Source organism: Calonectris borealis, chromosome 3, assembly GCF_964195595.1.
Source record: "Calonectris borealis chromosome 3, bCalBor7.hap1.2, whole genome shotgun sequence".
Lineage (NCBI taxonomy): Eukaryota > Metazoa > Chordata > Aves > Procellariiformes > Procellariidae > Calonectris > Calonectris borealis.
This window is the reverse complement of record NC_134314.1, coordinates 72,671,992-72,687,239: the sequence shown is the minus strand read 5'-3', so window position 1 is coordinate 72,687,239 and position 15,248 is coordinate 72,671,992. Positions and strand designations below refer to the sequence as shown.

The window sequence follows — 15,248 nt, the reverse complement described above, 5'->3', positions numbered from 1 at the left end:
GAATAGACCAGCCGGGTTACCAGAGCATTTTAGTAGTGTGACGCTTCATTGTGTGTATCGTCTGGGACAAGTAAATACTATCCTTCATGCAACTACCAACATGCCTTCTGGTTATGTATTTGTCAATTCCAGTTTCTTTTCCTTTACTGAATAGTAGGCTGCATCTTTGATTTTGCTTGTTTCATAAGAGTTGTAGAGAGTCCCTGTGTGGCTGTGCGTGCCAGGTCAGCCTTCTGACGTGTTTTGAGCTGCACTTGAGTAAATAACTTGGCGATGGTGTCTGAATTCTCTCGAATGTGAACTTCATGCGTCTGATGTTCAAAAATAGAGGTAGCCACCACAGGAAGCACTGCAAATACAAGTTGTTCTGTTAGCAGCGTAGCCATTGTGTGCAGTGAGTTTTTGGGGTTTGTGGGAAGTCCTTTACTGGTAACTTCCAGTAAACAGTTATAGGTGTCTTTCTCATAGCAGAATAGTTTGCTTTTTGGTGGTTTTTTTTTTGTGGGGTTTTTTGTTGGTGTTTTTTAAATAAATAATAGCTTAAAGAGTTATTATCTTGTTAAGCCTTTGAATGAGTGCAGTAATGCCTCAAGATTACTCGTATATTCTCTAAATCTGGCTTTAGTGCACAGGAATAAGAGGATCAAGTAAATGAGATTAGGGCAATAGACAAAAGTAAATGATGCAGTAGGAGAACAAGGAACAAGGAGAAACCATGCTATTAATGATTTGAATAGGTTTTGGGCAACCGGTGTTAGAACAGTAGTCAGGAGGGTGAAACTGGTAGTGAAAGTGAGTCAGCCTGGCTGTGGTGCTCTGAAAGAAGCATCTTTGTACAAAAGTAAGGATCCTGGGACAAAATGGAGATGGCAGAGGTAGTGGTGGGAAAACCGGAAGCTGTCATTGTAGCAACAGTAAAACCGGGAGAGCTCGCTGTCATGACAATGTAGAGATTAAAAAGTACCCATTCTTCTAGGAGCTGCAAACATGAAAGTGAAAGAAATGAAGTAGCATTCTGTGCTCCTGTGGTAGATCAGAAGGAAATAAGAAGGCATAGTATGGATAAAAAGACGACAGGGACCCAAACCACTTTTAAGAGTAGATAGAATGGCTTTTGAGAGTAGATAAAATGGATTCTTCTCAGGATATGCTCTAAATCTCCCACCTTTTGTGGCTCTACATAGATATTTTGCTGAAAATCTGTGAATTCCCTTTTAAGTCAAGGGAGTGCGGTTCTGGGAAGGTAGGATGACAAAATAGTCTGGATAGTGAGTTTTTGACGATGCTTTAGAATCTGATGGTTGCCGAACATGATGTTATAAACGTGGGAAAAAATTACTAAAAACAAATGCCCAAATTAAGTAACCCATGTGCTACATGGTCATATAAGAGTAGTTCAAAGCTATCAGTAGACAAAATACTATTTCTGAAGAGTTTCAGTTCAGGGAATCTCTTATAGATGTACTAAAACCCATTGATTTCATTGGAACTTGAGTTAAAACATTAGTTTTTTGGATGGGAAAATTCTTTTCTAGAACAGTATAGAAGATGTTAATTTGGCTTGCCTCCTATTGGCCAAATTTTTCCAGACATATCTAACAAAGGCTTCCTTTTTTAACAAAAAGCCCAGGATGTGATGATGATATAAAAGATAGATTTGTGACAAGTTAATGTTTTTCATGTGTTTACATTTTGTGGGACAAAGAAGGGCTTTTGTCAATCTGTGAACTAACTGAACTAAGCTGAATCTTAAAGGCAAGGAGACAACACAGATGTCTCCTTGCATTTGACAATTTTACTGATGTTTTTATGCCATTTGAATTGTGATCTGAGGATAGCAATATCTTGGAAAAACTACTAGTTGGGAAAGGAAGTGTTTCTAATTAGAGCTAGATGTTTTAGGTCAAGTTTTGAAGAGGTCATAGGATAAGGGTTCCTCTGACTAGGATGCGTGTGCATGCTTGTATTTCCTTGGGAATTAACATTAGTTCTTAATGTCAACGTCTTTAAGGTACTTAATTCTCTGCCGGTAGTGAAGGCAGCAAATATATGAATAGTTACACTTCGCCAAAAAGTAGAACTTGTTTGAGAGTGGTGTGAGTGGAAAAAGGACTGGGGCTTTCTTCTTTTGCCAGTCAGAAGGAGAAACCTGTGCCTCAAATGAATAATTTGAATGCATTTTGGAGATGTGAGACGTGTTCATAATTTAAGGAAGAAGAAAAAGGAAAAAAAACCCTAACACCTCCCCACTTCTAACATGGATCATAAACAAATGCGCTGACCTTGAAAGTAGCGAGGACCACTTAAACTGAGGTCTCTCTAATTCACAGAAAGCTGATGAAGTTTTCTGCTTGCAAAATCATATCATTGTCCCTTCATTAAGGGGACAAGAATAGAGTTTTTGAGTGGAGGTTAGAGTCTCTGATTCGAGATTGGATGTCTTTCTAAAATTCTGTCCTGATTCGATCATGGTCTAGATGTGGGAGTTGTAGCATGAGGTTTTTGAACTTTTGTATGGGAGGTCGGACTGTAATTGTTATTGTTCCTTATCACCCTTAAACCTGCAAAAATATCACGAAACATAAGTGTAAAATAAAGCATGTTCAGTTGAATATAGTGACTTTTGTGTCCTGTTTTATTTAAAGAGCAGTTGATCTGTCATTGTTGAGGGTTATGATGACATGGAAGCTGGAGAGGGATAGTTGAGCTCTACAAACAAAAGTGTTGGTTATTTAATTTAAAATATTTTATTATTTCATTCAAAGTTTGAGCAGTGGGAATAAAGCATCTCGTGTATTACTACAGAAGAGTATTAATACATGCTCAGAGTATCTTGGTGGATGGTTTGTTAATGAAACTGGTGAGACTTTTGTGCTGTAATAAAAATGTCTAAATTCAATATATTCTTTTTAGAACTTTTGCCAAAATAATCTTCTCTTTTTCTGCTATCACAGTAAATTGCTTAAATAGAAGACACATGTATATTACCATTCCAGCTTAAGCTAGAGGCTAACATTGTGGCAGTATTTTTGTGGAGATAAAGTAATCTTATTGAAATTTGCTGTACAAATATTCTTCATTGAAATCAAAAGCTGTAAGTTCTGATATCCTTAGCCAGGCTGACATCAGCAAAGAATTTGATTAATCTTTTTTCTTGTTTTGCTAGAATAACCCCTACACCCCTAGGAGAGGGGAAAAGCACAGTCACAATTGGTCTCGTTCAGGCACTTACTGCACACCTTAACATTAATTCCTTTGCTTGTCTGAGACAACCTTCTCAAGGACCTACTTTTGGAGTTAAAGGTACATAATATTTGCAGACTCTATGACCTCTTTCAGATTAAAAGGAAATACTGCTTTTTTTTTTCCTTTTTTAAAAATTTTAATTCCGTAGTTACTTCACTAAATCAGTGGATTGTCTGAACGGTAGCATATTGGATTTTTTGATAAGTATATGTCTTCCCGTGCAAGGTTCGTATCTATGTTCATCTACTTAATGTGTATTGATAATGCAGATAAAGCCCAAACATAATGAAAGGCATGGGGATGAGCTAGCCAGGAGGAGTTTTGTGCAAGTACACACCCTTCCAAGCCGCTTCTCTGCTTGGAAACTCTAAAGATGTCTCTAAGTGTTACTGTTTAATTCTGCCTTGAGAAGGAGTCCTAAATCCACTCGTATTGATTTGAAATATCCGAGCTAAGGAAGTTGGCAGTTATGCATATGGTTCAGCTGTGTCTGCATCATACATTTGGCTAGGTCTGCAGCTCTTCTTTCTGTTCTTCTGAGTTGTCCCCCCTAATTGTGGGCTGCTGCCTTTTTACCTAGAAACCTTTTAAGAGCCTGAGGGCCAGGTAAGAGCCAGCCAGAGTTCAAGCCTGTCTTCAATGCTGATAGGAAGTAATGCAATTTTTTTTTTGCCATTTCTCAGCTGAGATTGGTGCCTAACTGGGCAAGCACTCCCCATCTGCTCTACTTTGCTTTGCTGAAGTTTAAGTTAACAAGTTTGATTTCAGCTGGAAGGCTCCTGGTGCTTGGTGCTTCTCAGCCAAGACTGGTGCATGTGAGTGCTTTAATCCCTCCACTCAACTTGTACATAGGCTACAGCGAAATCTTTTGCCTGTACCCTGAGAGGCAGTGGGGAAGGAGCGCTCAGGCAAGGGTGTGAAGGTTTTGTTCAGAAGCAGTGCTTGCTTGTGACTGCTATGTCTTTTTACCCAACAGCTGCATGTGCATGACTGTGTCCTAAATCTGGGCAGGAGCAGAGGGTAACCCTTATCTAGCCAAAGTCTGGGCCAGCCATCCTGTGTAGGCTTTCATTTCAGATCAAGAGTTCCCTTTTTACTGCCTGCTGAAAAAAGCCAGCAAGGTTTAAGGAAACCCTGTTTATTTGCGTGCATCATTGATCCCCTAATAGAAATTAAAATGCTGAGTAATGTGTCGTCAACACTGTATGTTTCACTTCATGTGTTTAAGGGTTGTTGTTCTTTTCCAAAACTGGTGCGAGTCTGATGTGACCATATGCTTTCCTGTGCAGGTGGAGCAGCCGGTGGTGGATACGCTCAAGTGATTCCCATGGAGGAGGTGAGTCAGCAGGGGAGGCAGCAAGTCCCTGTCCCTGTGGGAGGGGTGGGCAGGCCGAGGTGGCTGATGCAGCACTTGGTTGGTGGCAATGGTCTGCCTGGAGAATTGGGGTGGTCCTTGCCATCTCCACGTGGTCCTTGCCATCTCCACGTGCCTGCTGTGTGACGTGGAGGGGCTGCGGAGTGGGGCTGCAAAAACGTTGCACAGATACTGTACATTCTTGTAACATCTTGGCTATCCTTCACATGCTTCTTGAGAAGAAAGCCCTCTGCCCGTGTGCAATACACAAGACAAAGAGCTGGCTATTGCTAATTTTTTCCTTTTATATCCAGATCGATTGCAAAAGAGAATGAGAAAGCATTACTTTTCTGGTGGAGTAGAAAAAGGAAGGGAGGCCCAGGGCTGGTGGGTTGAGGAAATTTCTTTTTCAAATGCAGATTTAATATTTCTTTTTAGCAGAAGTCACTGAGTCTGGCAAAATGGACTTGTTTTTAGTCAGGCTGACCCTCCTGTGGTAGTGTGAGACATGCCCAGAATAGTGTGGAGGGGTGAATACCACAACTTTTGCTAGATAAGTAAAAGGAAGATGAATTGGCTCAGCAACAGTGATGAAACAGAAGTCTCCTTTGAAAAATTGTTTTTCACAGGTGCAGGCTGTTGGGGAGCTGCAGGGGCTGCGGCTCCCCATGGGGGTGGCCAGGCAGGGCCTGGCAGCCAGGGTCTGTCCCATCCCCAGGCAGGAGCGGGCAGCCGGGGGCACCGGGGCAGCCCCAGCCCGGGTGATGGGCCGAGGCCAGGCTGGGATGTGGGCCTGGCTTGGTGGGGGCCATGGCCAGGCCGGGCAGGGCTGTGGGGAGCTGGAGACCGGCCCTGCTGTGGCATCGCTGGGGCAGGGGCTGACGGTCCCGGGGGCTGATGTGGGGCCCTGGGCCGTGGGGGAGGCCTGGGGGGCCGGGCAGGGACAGTCAGGGCTGGTGGTGCCCCCGGGGCCCTGGCACTGTCAAAGTGAAAGAATTGTTTTCTTACCTCTAAATTAATCTGCAGCTCCCCTCTACCCACAAGTAAATAGATTTCTGTTGAAGATGGCATCACCCCTTGCCCTCTTTGAGGGCTTCTGAAAATCACATGCCAGCTTTGGAAGGAGCCAGCTGGGTGCATGCTTTCAAAATACACTCACTGTGAAAATAGCGATACTCTGACTGAAGCGTCCACCCTTGCCTAGCACAACATTCACGGTGTAAAGCTACGTGATCCACACATTTATGGACAGGCTGGGTCAAGGACAGAGATGAAACGTAGACCGTGTGTAGTGTTTCTCGTCGGTTGGCTGCTGCCATCCAAGCTGGGTGCCTTCCTTAGCCTCCCTCCCCTGTCCTCAGCAAGCTTAGCTGTGCACCCAGGGGCTTCAACACGCTGTAGTTGACAGTGGAGTTTTGTGCTGGTTTCCAGAGCATGTTTCCAAATGCAAGCAGATTCTCTGGGCCATGGGGTACATAAGGATAGTATGGCTAAGCTCATGCATATATTCACAGTGCTTGTTTGGAAATACACAATGGTTTCACGCTAAAAGAGTCTAATTTAGAGCTCAACAAAACCACTCCATGGCCTGAACTGGTGAAGTACCACCTTGAAAGTGCATAGCTGGTCCAAAGAGATCCCTAATGCGGTTCTTAGTTTTGCTCCCCTGTTGCACGTGAGTGTGAGCACAGGGACTGGTGTCTGTTGCTGCCAGTGCCCCTCCGCAGTCAGTGCTGCAGTGCAATTAAAACTGACCTTCCGCCTCCTTCTGTCAGAGATATATAAAAAAGCCAGTACCTATGTAACACAAGTCCTAATCTAATCTAAACTGTTGATTTCAGATTTTTCCACAAAACTTTGCTGGGCAAACTTTGTATCAGCAAAGTTCATGCCTGATGAGCTACAAGCTGTTCTCCCGTGGCTAGCAGAAAGCTGGCATACACCCCCAAAGCCGGCACGCACGGTGTGCTCGGGGGGATTCAGCAGAAATCTGCACCTCTCGTCCAGGTCAAACAGTAAATACTGACAGTAAGCTGATTTAGTGTTAATGATGTGGAACCATAGCCCTGGGCTTTTCATTCTTGGATCATTTAGCAAAGAATAAAGATGTCTGTGGCTTTGTTTGGCTAAACTAAGGGTAGTTTACTACATACCCAGGTGAAAACAAGTCCTTTGTATAGCTCGGTGTATTTTCAGCCTGGTAATATTTCATCTACACTGGCAGGTGACTAATCTGTGCTGCAACCTCAAGGGGATGGCAGTGATTGTTTCTGCTAATCTGTCTGAGATTAATAAATTGAGTTATATGGTTTCTTATAAAAAGATTTTGTTGTTTTCACCTTCTAGTTCAATCTTCATTTGACTGGAGATATTCATGCTATAACTGCTGCGAATAATTTGCTGGCTGCTGCTATTGATGCTAGGATCTTGCATGAGAACACTCAGTCTGATAAGGTGAGAATTATTTTCTAATATCCACATGGCATTTTTTCCTGTCAATTTTTCAATAAACTACATTTCAAAGCAGAATAAGTTGATTATCTTTTTATATTTTCACCGTGTGAACAGAAACTATTGCTGGGAAATTATGCTTATAGAATATATTTTTTATGGCAAATAGCTATCGTAAGATAATCTTTAAAATAAGGAGCTTATGCCCAGAACCTTGTCAACTGTTTCAGACTGTTCTAAATAGTCTAATAAAAGATGTTTTCTCTCTATATAAATCTTATTCTTTTTAATAATTTGTATACTCCTTTTAAAGCTAGAAATTACACTTCTGATGTATAGTTGGGTATGAGATACCTTAATAAGAAGGGGTTGTGGGGAAAATAAACTGCATCCTCTTCCCTTCACTAAATCTGTTGTGACCTTAACACAAATGCTAACTTGAGTCTTTAAAGGGAGAAAGTAAAGGAAGGAGCTTCCTCTTTTTGGCTACAATGTTAAAACTGAGTGGGGTTGTCATATCCCTTTACTTGATACGATACAAATGTTCATTTAGGTCAGTTTGCAAATGATAGTTATAGTTTGAATATTGAACCTTGGTTAAAGTTTTAAATGGTTCCCAATTTCAAAAATAATACTTTTTTTTTTTGGTGAAACATAGAAACACAGTCATTTTGGTAATTGGATTTAGACTGTTAAATCAGGCATTGCTCAAAAACCTACCATCTTTTCAGAATTGTTTTTTAGATGGCTAACCAGAAGTCCACAACTTTGGTAATTGGGAAATTCTTACTGAAATTAGTCTAAATAAAATAAAAGCATTAGCTTTTTATTTAAAGAGTACCTAGTTGTAACTTTTTTTTTAACTAACTTCTCATGTGTTTTTTCTAGGCTTTGTATAATAGACTGGTTCCAGTAGTTAATGGTGTGAGAGGGTTTTCTGCTATTCAGCTTGCCCGTCTGAGAGTAAGTTGTTAATGTACTCTCTCCTCAATTATAGTATCTCTTCATAAAATGCACTCTCTCATGCAACTTGTTTAAAATTATTTATGTATGGGACCAAGTTTGTATAAACCTCTCTCATGAATTTATCAAGTCCAGACATTTTTCTAAAAGCATCCTCCTTCAAGTAATAAGATCTGGGTCTGATATTATTTTCATAACCAACATTTTTGCTATTCTTTTCTCCTGAAATAAACCAATAATGTTTTTAAATGCTGTGTCTTTCCTGATGAAATATTAGAGTTTTTAAAATACTTTTCCTATTACGGTAAAGCCATGCTTGAAAGCTCACATTCTTTGGTTTTGCAATATTTTCTGGTTTTGAAAGTTTATTATAGTATATACTTCTGGAGTTTTATTGATGTTAATTTGGCAGTGTTTGTCGTTTGAGGGGTAGAAGTACATTTGTGTACATAGTATATTTTTGCATCCCATCTTGCTTCCTGAATGCTTCCAGAAGAGCTTCCTATGCAATTCGTGTATGAATATTCGTGTATCTGGATTTGAGGCTGCCATTCTGATAAATAACGAGAGAGCAACACAGTCCACTAGCATAGTGGAAGAAGAATATGAACCCCTTGAATATGAACCTTAAGGACAGCTTCAGTCTTCTGCTTCCAGTTCCATGTTTGCTGTGGCTTTTGAGTCCTGATGAGTGTTGTTTCAGAGTCACCGGATGGCAATGGATAGCTGCCAAGTGTGCACTTGGAATTGGGGGGTGGAAAGGAGAATAGAGGTAATATCAGCTTCTCTTTTGGGAAAAATAAAAAGTTTCTCGTAACATTTTAAGCTTTTGTGTTGCTCGGTTGAAAGACAGTAAACTAAAATGTGGATGATACCTGCTTGCCTCTGTGGCAGAGTAGATCTCTCAGAATTTTCAGTCAGAATGTTGGAGTATTTTTGGTTTGTCCTTGTTTACACTGTGTGTACGGTAACAGGTAGGGGAGGACGGGGAGTGGTTTGGTTATTCATGACATACCAACTATCTCTGCAGTTGAAATGGATTTCTCTCTCTTCACATGAGCTACAACTGAATAAAAAGTTTGGCTTTATAACTTTCAAATACATGCATCATAATTTCCAATATAACTGAATTACTTTGCTGTGAATTATTTTTAGTATAATGATTCCTTATACCTTAAAAAAAAATCAAATGTAAAAAGATATCTTTATGGGATGGGGTTACATTTTTTTTCAAAAGAGGATTATTAAGATTGAAACTCCTCCCTTACATGTGTGGTTCGGACTGGTAATTACAGAAGGTCCCATGCAAATTTTTTTTTTCAAACTCCTTGTCTAACCTTAGGATCTACATTTCTCATTTCCCTGCTCTTCAGTTTTTTGCTCGTTTTCCCAGTAATTACTAGTTCAAGACCTCCTTACCTTACCTCCTCTCTTTAATTACTTCTGTCCCAGTCACGTCAGCTCTGTGTCTTACTCCCTCCCGTCTGCATTCAGATCAGTCACCTTTTTTCTTGCTGCTTAGATCCAGCATAGATGCTGTTGAGACCCTGGGAGGGATAGGCTGCTTCCTTTGCAGTCCCAGTGCCCAGCCCTCCTTGCAGCAGTTGAAAGTTACAGAAATGACTGAAAATTTTCCTGTCAACCCTCTGTGGAAGAATGCTCTGGAAAAATGTATCTGGGCAGATGCCTGATACACCAAGCAGCAGGAATGAGCACTGAACTCTGACTGCCATCCCTCAGTAAAGATGCTAATACGATATTGCTCCTTTCTTGATCTGCAACTATCTCCTAACTATGTCAAATTGGATTAAAATTGGCAACAGATTAGAAAAATAGGAGTACAGGACTGGCAGTTGAGGCCATAAGCCTTTCCTCATTAAAACAGGGGTGAAAAATCTCAGGGTACCAACTGTCAGAACCTGCAAGCTGTTCTCAACAGCTTTTTGCCCTTCTCAGTACAGTGGGAAATGCCACAGTGCCTGCATCCGGATTTGAAAGCATCCCTCACAGTCTGAGACCAATCCTCAAAAAGGAGCGTAGTGAAAACAGTTTCAATACTCTCAAAAGGATGTCCTCAGCTTTCTGGAAATAACTGTTGGTTTAAATAGGGAAGTAGCTGTGGTAGCTCTTTGAAACTGAGTATTTTTAGACTTTCAGATTTGCTTTATTTTCAGTCCTGAAGTGTAAGCATGTTATTTCACTGAGGAATGCTTTCTAATGCCAGAGAAGATTAAGATTATTTTTTTCCTAAGACAACAGTTCTTAAACACAGTTTTCTGATCCATCTTTATTATTCACCTAAAAAAAAGGTTTGGTGTTGCTGAAATAGTGAATCTGTAAAAGCCAGGAGGTATTGGCTCATTCATTATAAGTGACTGAGTTTATGGGTGATGGGCTCTTAAAGCAGAAGTTTTTATTTCATTCAAAGATGATTCACACAAGACAAGGCATGGGTCTTTCAAAGACTTCCACAAATTAGAGCAAGAAATTAATTATCTTTTTATTAGTAACTGATAATGTTGAATTTTTCTCTTTGGTTTACATTAGGAGTTTCTTCTGTCTAAGAAAGAGATTGTTAATTCAATGGCCTATGAGTATTTCTCCTTTTTTCTTTCATTTCTCCATCTACATTTGCCTGTATTTTAGTTACAGGTGGTTTCCTATGTGCTGCTTTTTTTTTTTTTAAATAGTTTTTGTCCTGACATGCTTCTTTCCAAAATGCTTGCTGAAAATGGGGGTGATAAGCCAGAGCAGCTATACCTTTTGAAGCAAAAAAACCACTTCATTGTGTGTCTTTAACTTGTTTTTGCGTAGAGGCTGGGAATAAACAAGACTGATCCTGGGACTTTAACAGCAGAGGAAATCAGCAAATTTGTGCGCCTTGATATTGACCCATCTACCATAACGTGGCAAAGAGGTATGTAGTCAAAAAGCCTCGTTTCAGCTTGGATTTAATTATAACTTATTTCCTAATTTGATTAATTTTACCTGAATCAGAGCTGTTTCTGCTCTCTGACTGTAAGAACAAGCCATTTGCAAGTAGGAAATGTGGGTGCATAACAAATTTGGGTTCAGTATGTTGCTCTAAACTTGGTCAAATATCTGCAGTAACTCAAGAGATTTTGCTAATGTTCTGAAAGATAGGTTGCTCTGACAGTTTAAGTACATCCCTTGTCTCTCTCACATTAGATAATACATCTGAAAACATAGAAATTGGCTTTCCTGTGCATTTTACAAATCTTATCCATTCTTTTGTTAACTGTGTCTATTATGGTTTTAGATTCTTTGTACTTACTCTACTTGATTTTGGTCCCTCATCCTCCCCAGCTCAGCAGTCTGGGTGGCTCGGAGACTAAATAGGCCTCAGGGATTATGTGTTTTTCCTATTTTTAAAGTGTCTTGAGTTGTTTGCTTTGTTAGGAAGAAGAGGTGAAAGATGTGGTACGGTTTCAACTGTGTTGAAAGAGAAAGCTATCAGATTGTCTGAAAATTAATTTTAGTCAGGACCTGTTTCCTTAGAAGTGTCACAAGCTTAAAGTTCATTGTCATCTTATACTAACTTGAACAGGTACAACATACTGAAAAGAAGGAAAGCTTCCCCCTCCTTACCCTTCCCCTGGTATTCAGATCCTGTTTATATCTCTAGAGGGTAAGGAAGTAGATACATTAAACCTAACACTTGGTTGAACCTAAACTTTCCTGAAACGTTTACTTTGGGTAAGGAAGAGGGAGAATTTGGAGAAGGAAAAATTGCTTTTGTGGCAAAACCAATTATTTCTTATGTTGTTACTTCTAAGTGCAGCTGTTGGAATCTTCCTGGAGAATGAATTCTGACCCTGGTGAGAAAGCCAGTGTATCCCAGTGACCAGAAAGAGTTGCAGGGGTAGTTATAATTTCATGGTAAGGGTGTTCAGGTTACATGATTTCACTAGGAAGGGCCAGATAAAAAGCAACCCGCTGGCTGTCCAGGCTGGTGGGAAGGTTAGTTCCCGCTCTCAGCGGTGCCTGGGTAGGCAGGAAAGGCATTTAGGTCTGCTTAAGGCTGCTCGTGAGACTGAGCTTCCTAGGAGGAGAAGGGGTAAGTTTGTGCTTGAGAGATCAGCTTGCCATATGGCTTCACGGTGGCATATGGTATCACAGCTTGGTATGAGGCTACTGCTTCCATGTACCGGGCTCTGTTCTGCAATTTCTGCCAGTACTGTAGTATTTTAGAGTGTGACGGTTTATAAATAGAAACTAAAATGAGTTAACCAAATCTGTGTTGCACTATCCCTTAAATTGAATTCCTGAGGAAATTAGGGGCCTAAATACCATGTAGTGGGAAGAAGGCACATATGGTATTTACAACAGCCCCATGAGAAATACCCAAGAAGGGGAAGTGGCTTAAACCTTGCTTTTCTCCCAGCTCACTCACAACCCTGAATTGGGGTTGTGTAGGATTGAGATTCAAAGTCCCTCTTGTTCTTGGGTAATTATGTTGTCCTTTTCTGTACAGACAAATTTGTTAATCTCCAAAAGCAGCAGGAAAAGTGGGAGGAGGTGATTTCAGTGACCTTCAGTACAGACAACTTCTCTGGAGGTTCCTTGATGCTCTGCTTCTAAATGAATGGGGCTCAAATCTACATCTACCAGAAAATTAACTTGATTACCAAGTAGAGGCTGAACTGATCAAGAGTACCTTCCACCCTTTCTTTTAGGGTTGGTGCAAATTGAAACATTTGTAGGGCTGAAGAGCCCGTAAGAAAGAGGGAGTCTATTTTTGCATTCTGTAGGGAATGCCATTCCTGGGAAGGAGAGCTCTTGGAGTTTGGTCTTGTTTTCTAACACAGAAACATCCTCCTAATGTTTCTTCCTAAGAAACGTCCTGATCAGTTCTCAGCAGATGAGAGAGCTCTTCGATTATTCTCAGTCCTTCCTTTTGATTCCTACAAAGGCACGTTTGAAGTTGAGTGTTGTCAGTGCAGAATTGGAGAACTTGGCTTGCAATGATTGTTAGTGAAGTTAGCAATTCCACAGGAAGGTTTGGACATGCCCTTGCAATACCAAAAGTGTTTCCAGGTTAGAAATACAATTGTCTGAAATTGAAGTTGTGTTAAATAGCAGATGGTTGATCTTGGCAGTTGAAAAAAAACTTCCTTTGAATGCTGTGCAGCTGAATGTGGAGTTAGTTACTGTGATGTGCAAGAAAGTGACTTGTCTGGAAGAACCAGTCTGACAACATAATCATCCTTTAAAAGAGAAACAGACCAAGTTTAACCTACATCATGCAGTCTTAAAATCAATTCTTAACAAGTCAATGACAAAGCAAATGATTTGAAGTAGGTCTGAGGTGCATTGTATCTACTAAGATGTTTTTCTTATGTAGGTAAAATATTAATTTGTATGCTAGAATATTAAGAATCTATTAGCTTCAAATACTGTTTCAGAGAAACTGTATTTGAGTTATTTCAACCTGTCGTCTAATGGTATCAACTAAAAGAGAGAAACCGAGTCAGTGCTAATGCTAACATGCAGGAGCGTGGCTGGCTGTTCAAGCAGCTGAATCTTACGTGTATAACAACAGATATGCCTGGAAAAACCCAGATCCCTGAGTCCTTGTTAACATGTTTTGCTTTTGCTATTCCCTTATTTCAGTGGTGGATACAAATGACAGATTCCTGCGCAAAATAACAGTTGGGCAGGCAAATACAGAGAAGGGATTTGTCCGTCAGGTATGTAAAGGCAGTTAATATATCTCATTCTGGACAGACTTTGCTTTAGAGGCTGAGAGATGTTTCTGCAGTTCTTTCAGCATACTTCTTTGAATTGCAATGCTAACATCTGTTGCTGTTGTATAGTATTCTTGCAGTGAAACTGATTGTTTTAATGAGTAACTGAGTCTAAAGTTTCAGAAACAGAAACCAATGCATATTGCACAATGTATTGAAAGCACTTGAAAAAATTGCATGTTAGGGGTTCAACATTGTCGTCATGTGAGTATAAAAGGTGCCCTTATGCCCTCATAAGGTTAATTTGTATGATTTTTCTTACTTTTTTTAAGTCTTTCAAACTATCTATGTAGTATTTATGTAATTTAAGTTTACATTTAATGTTAAAAAAATGGGGGGGGGGAGGGTCCTGTGTTGTTGGTCCCATTGGTGAGGACTGAAAATGACCATTAGCTTTTTATTCAGAGTTTTCACTTCCCTATCATGCATCTCAGCTTTGGGATCTAAACTGTAAGAACTTTGAGCATGTGCTTATTTTTAATATGTGGGCTTGAAGGGATAGTTCAGAAAATGAGCATGTGTGTACTTTTCAGCAGTGTAAAAAGCTAATCTACTTTACTGTATGAGACCTTCTGGAAGTTTATTAAAGAACTTACTGATAAATTGAAAGCCAGACTTTTCCAACACTATCTGAACAAGTGTTCCTGGTGTCATGTGGGTAAATCCATTTCTGAAACAATGCAGTATGGAACAGCAATGCCAGATGGAACAAACTATTGTGATGATGGGAGTTGCTCCTAATTCGATGAAGATATTGCAGTCTAACATTCTGGATCATGAAATTCATGAGGTTCTGACTATTTTGAGGTGAAGTAAATAGCTATTGTGGTAGAGATAAGGCTTTCATTCATTTTGGAAATCCTATCTTTAATTTTTCTTTATCATTTCAGACTTCTTCCAGTCTTTGTGCCTAAATAAAGAGACCAAAAAATAGTGCTAATGTTTTTGCTCAATTCAGCAGGTAAAAGAGTCAAATTGAAGAGAAGAACTTAAAAGAGAAACCATAGAATCATAGAATGGTTTGGGTTGAAAGGGACCCTAAAGATTCATCTAGTTCCAACCTCTCTACCATGGGCAGGGATACCTTCCACTAGAAATGCTCACTTGTTTTGGTTTAAACACACGGGTAGAGACTTTTCTGTCTATAACTTACAGAAAACTCAATATTAGCTAATACTCATCTCTGATAATGGGCAGCGACCACAAAATACTATACTTGGTACAAATTCTTTCAACACTTGAGACATTTTCCTATGTTTAGATTTGTTTCAGTGACTTAGTGTGATTATTAGCTTTGAGCCAGGTTCTGCCAGCCTTATTGTGCAGCATTTTACCACTGTAATCATGCTGCTGAGTTAAATGTGGGTTGTTTTATTATAGAGTACTAGTTGACATATGGCTGTCAAATGTTGCTTCTGTATTGTTTTGGCTAAATGACCTTGACGCTTTCAATTTTGATGTGTTGG

At 40.0% G+C, this 15,248-nt stretch overlaps 1 protein-coding gene across 1 annotated transcript in view; it reads left to right on the top strand.

The window, feature by feature from the left end:
- MTHFD1L (methylenetetrahydrofolate dehydrogenase (NADP+ dependent) 1 like) overlaps positions 1 to 15,248 on the top strand; it is a 141,232-nt gene that overhangs the window by 16,703 nt on the left and 109,281 nt on the right. Inside the window, exons 5-10 of the mRNA XM_075146175.1 lie at positions 3,167 to 3,303; positions 4,536 to 4,582; positions 6,947 to 7,054; positions 7,940 to 8,014; positions 10,829 to 10,931; positions 13,649 to 13,725. Coding sequence (XP_075002276.1) covers positions 3,167 to 3,303; positions 4,536 to 4,582; positions 6,947 to 7,054; positions 7,940 to 8,014; positions 10,829 to 10,931; positions 13,649 to 13,725 — 547 coding nt within the window. The remainder of the gene's footprint in view (positions 1 to 3,166; positions 3,304 to 4,535; positions 4,583 to 6,946; positions 7,055 to 7,939; positions 8,015 to 10,828; positions 10,932 to 13,648; positions 13,726 to 15,248) is intronic.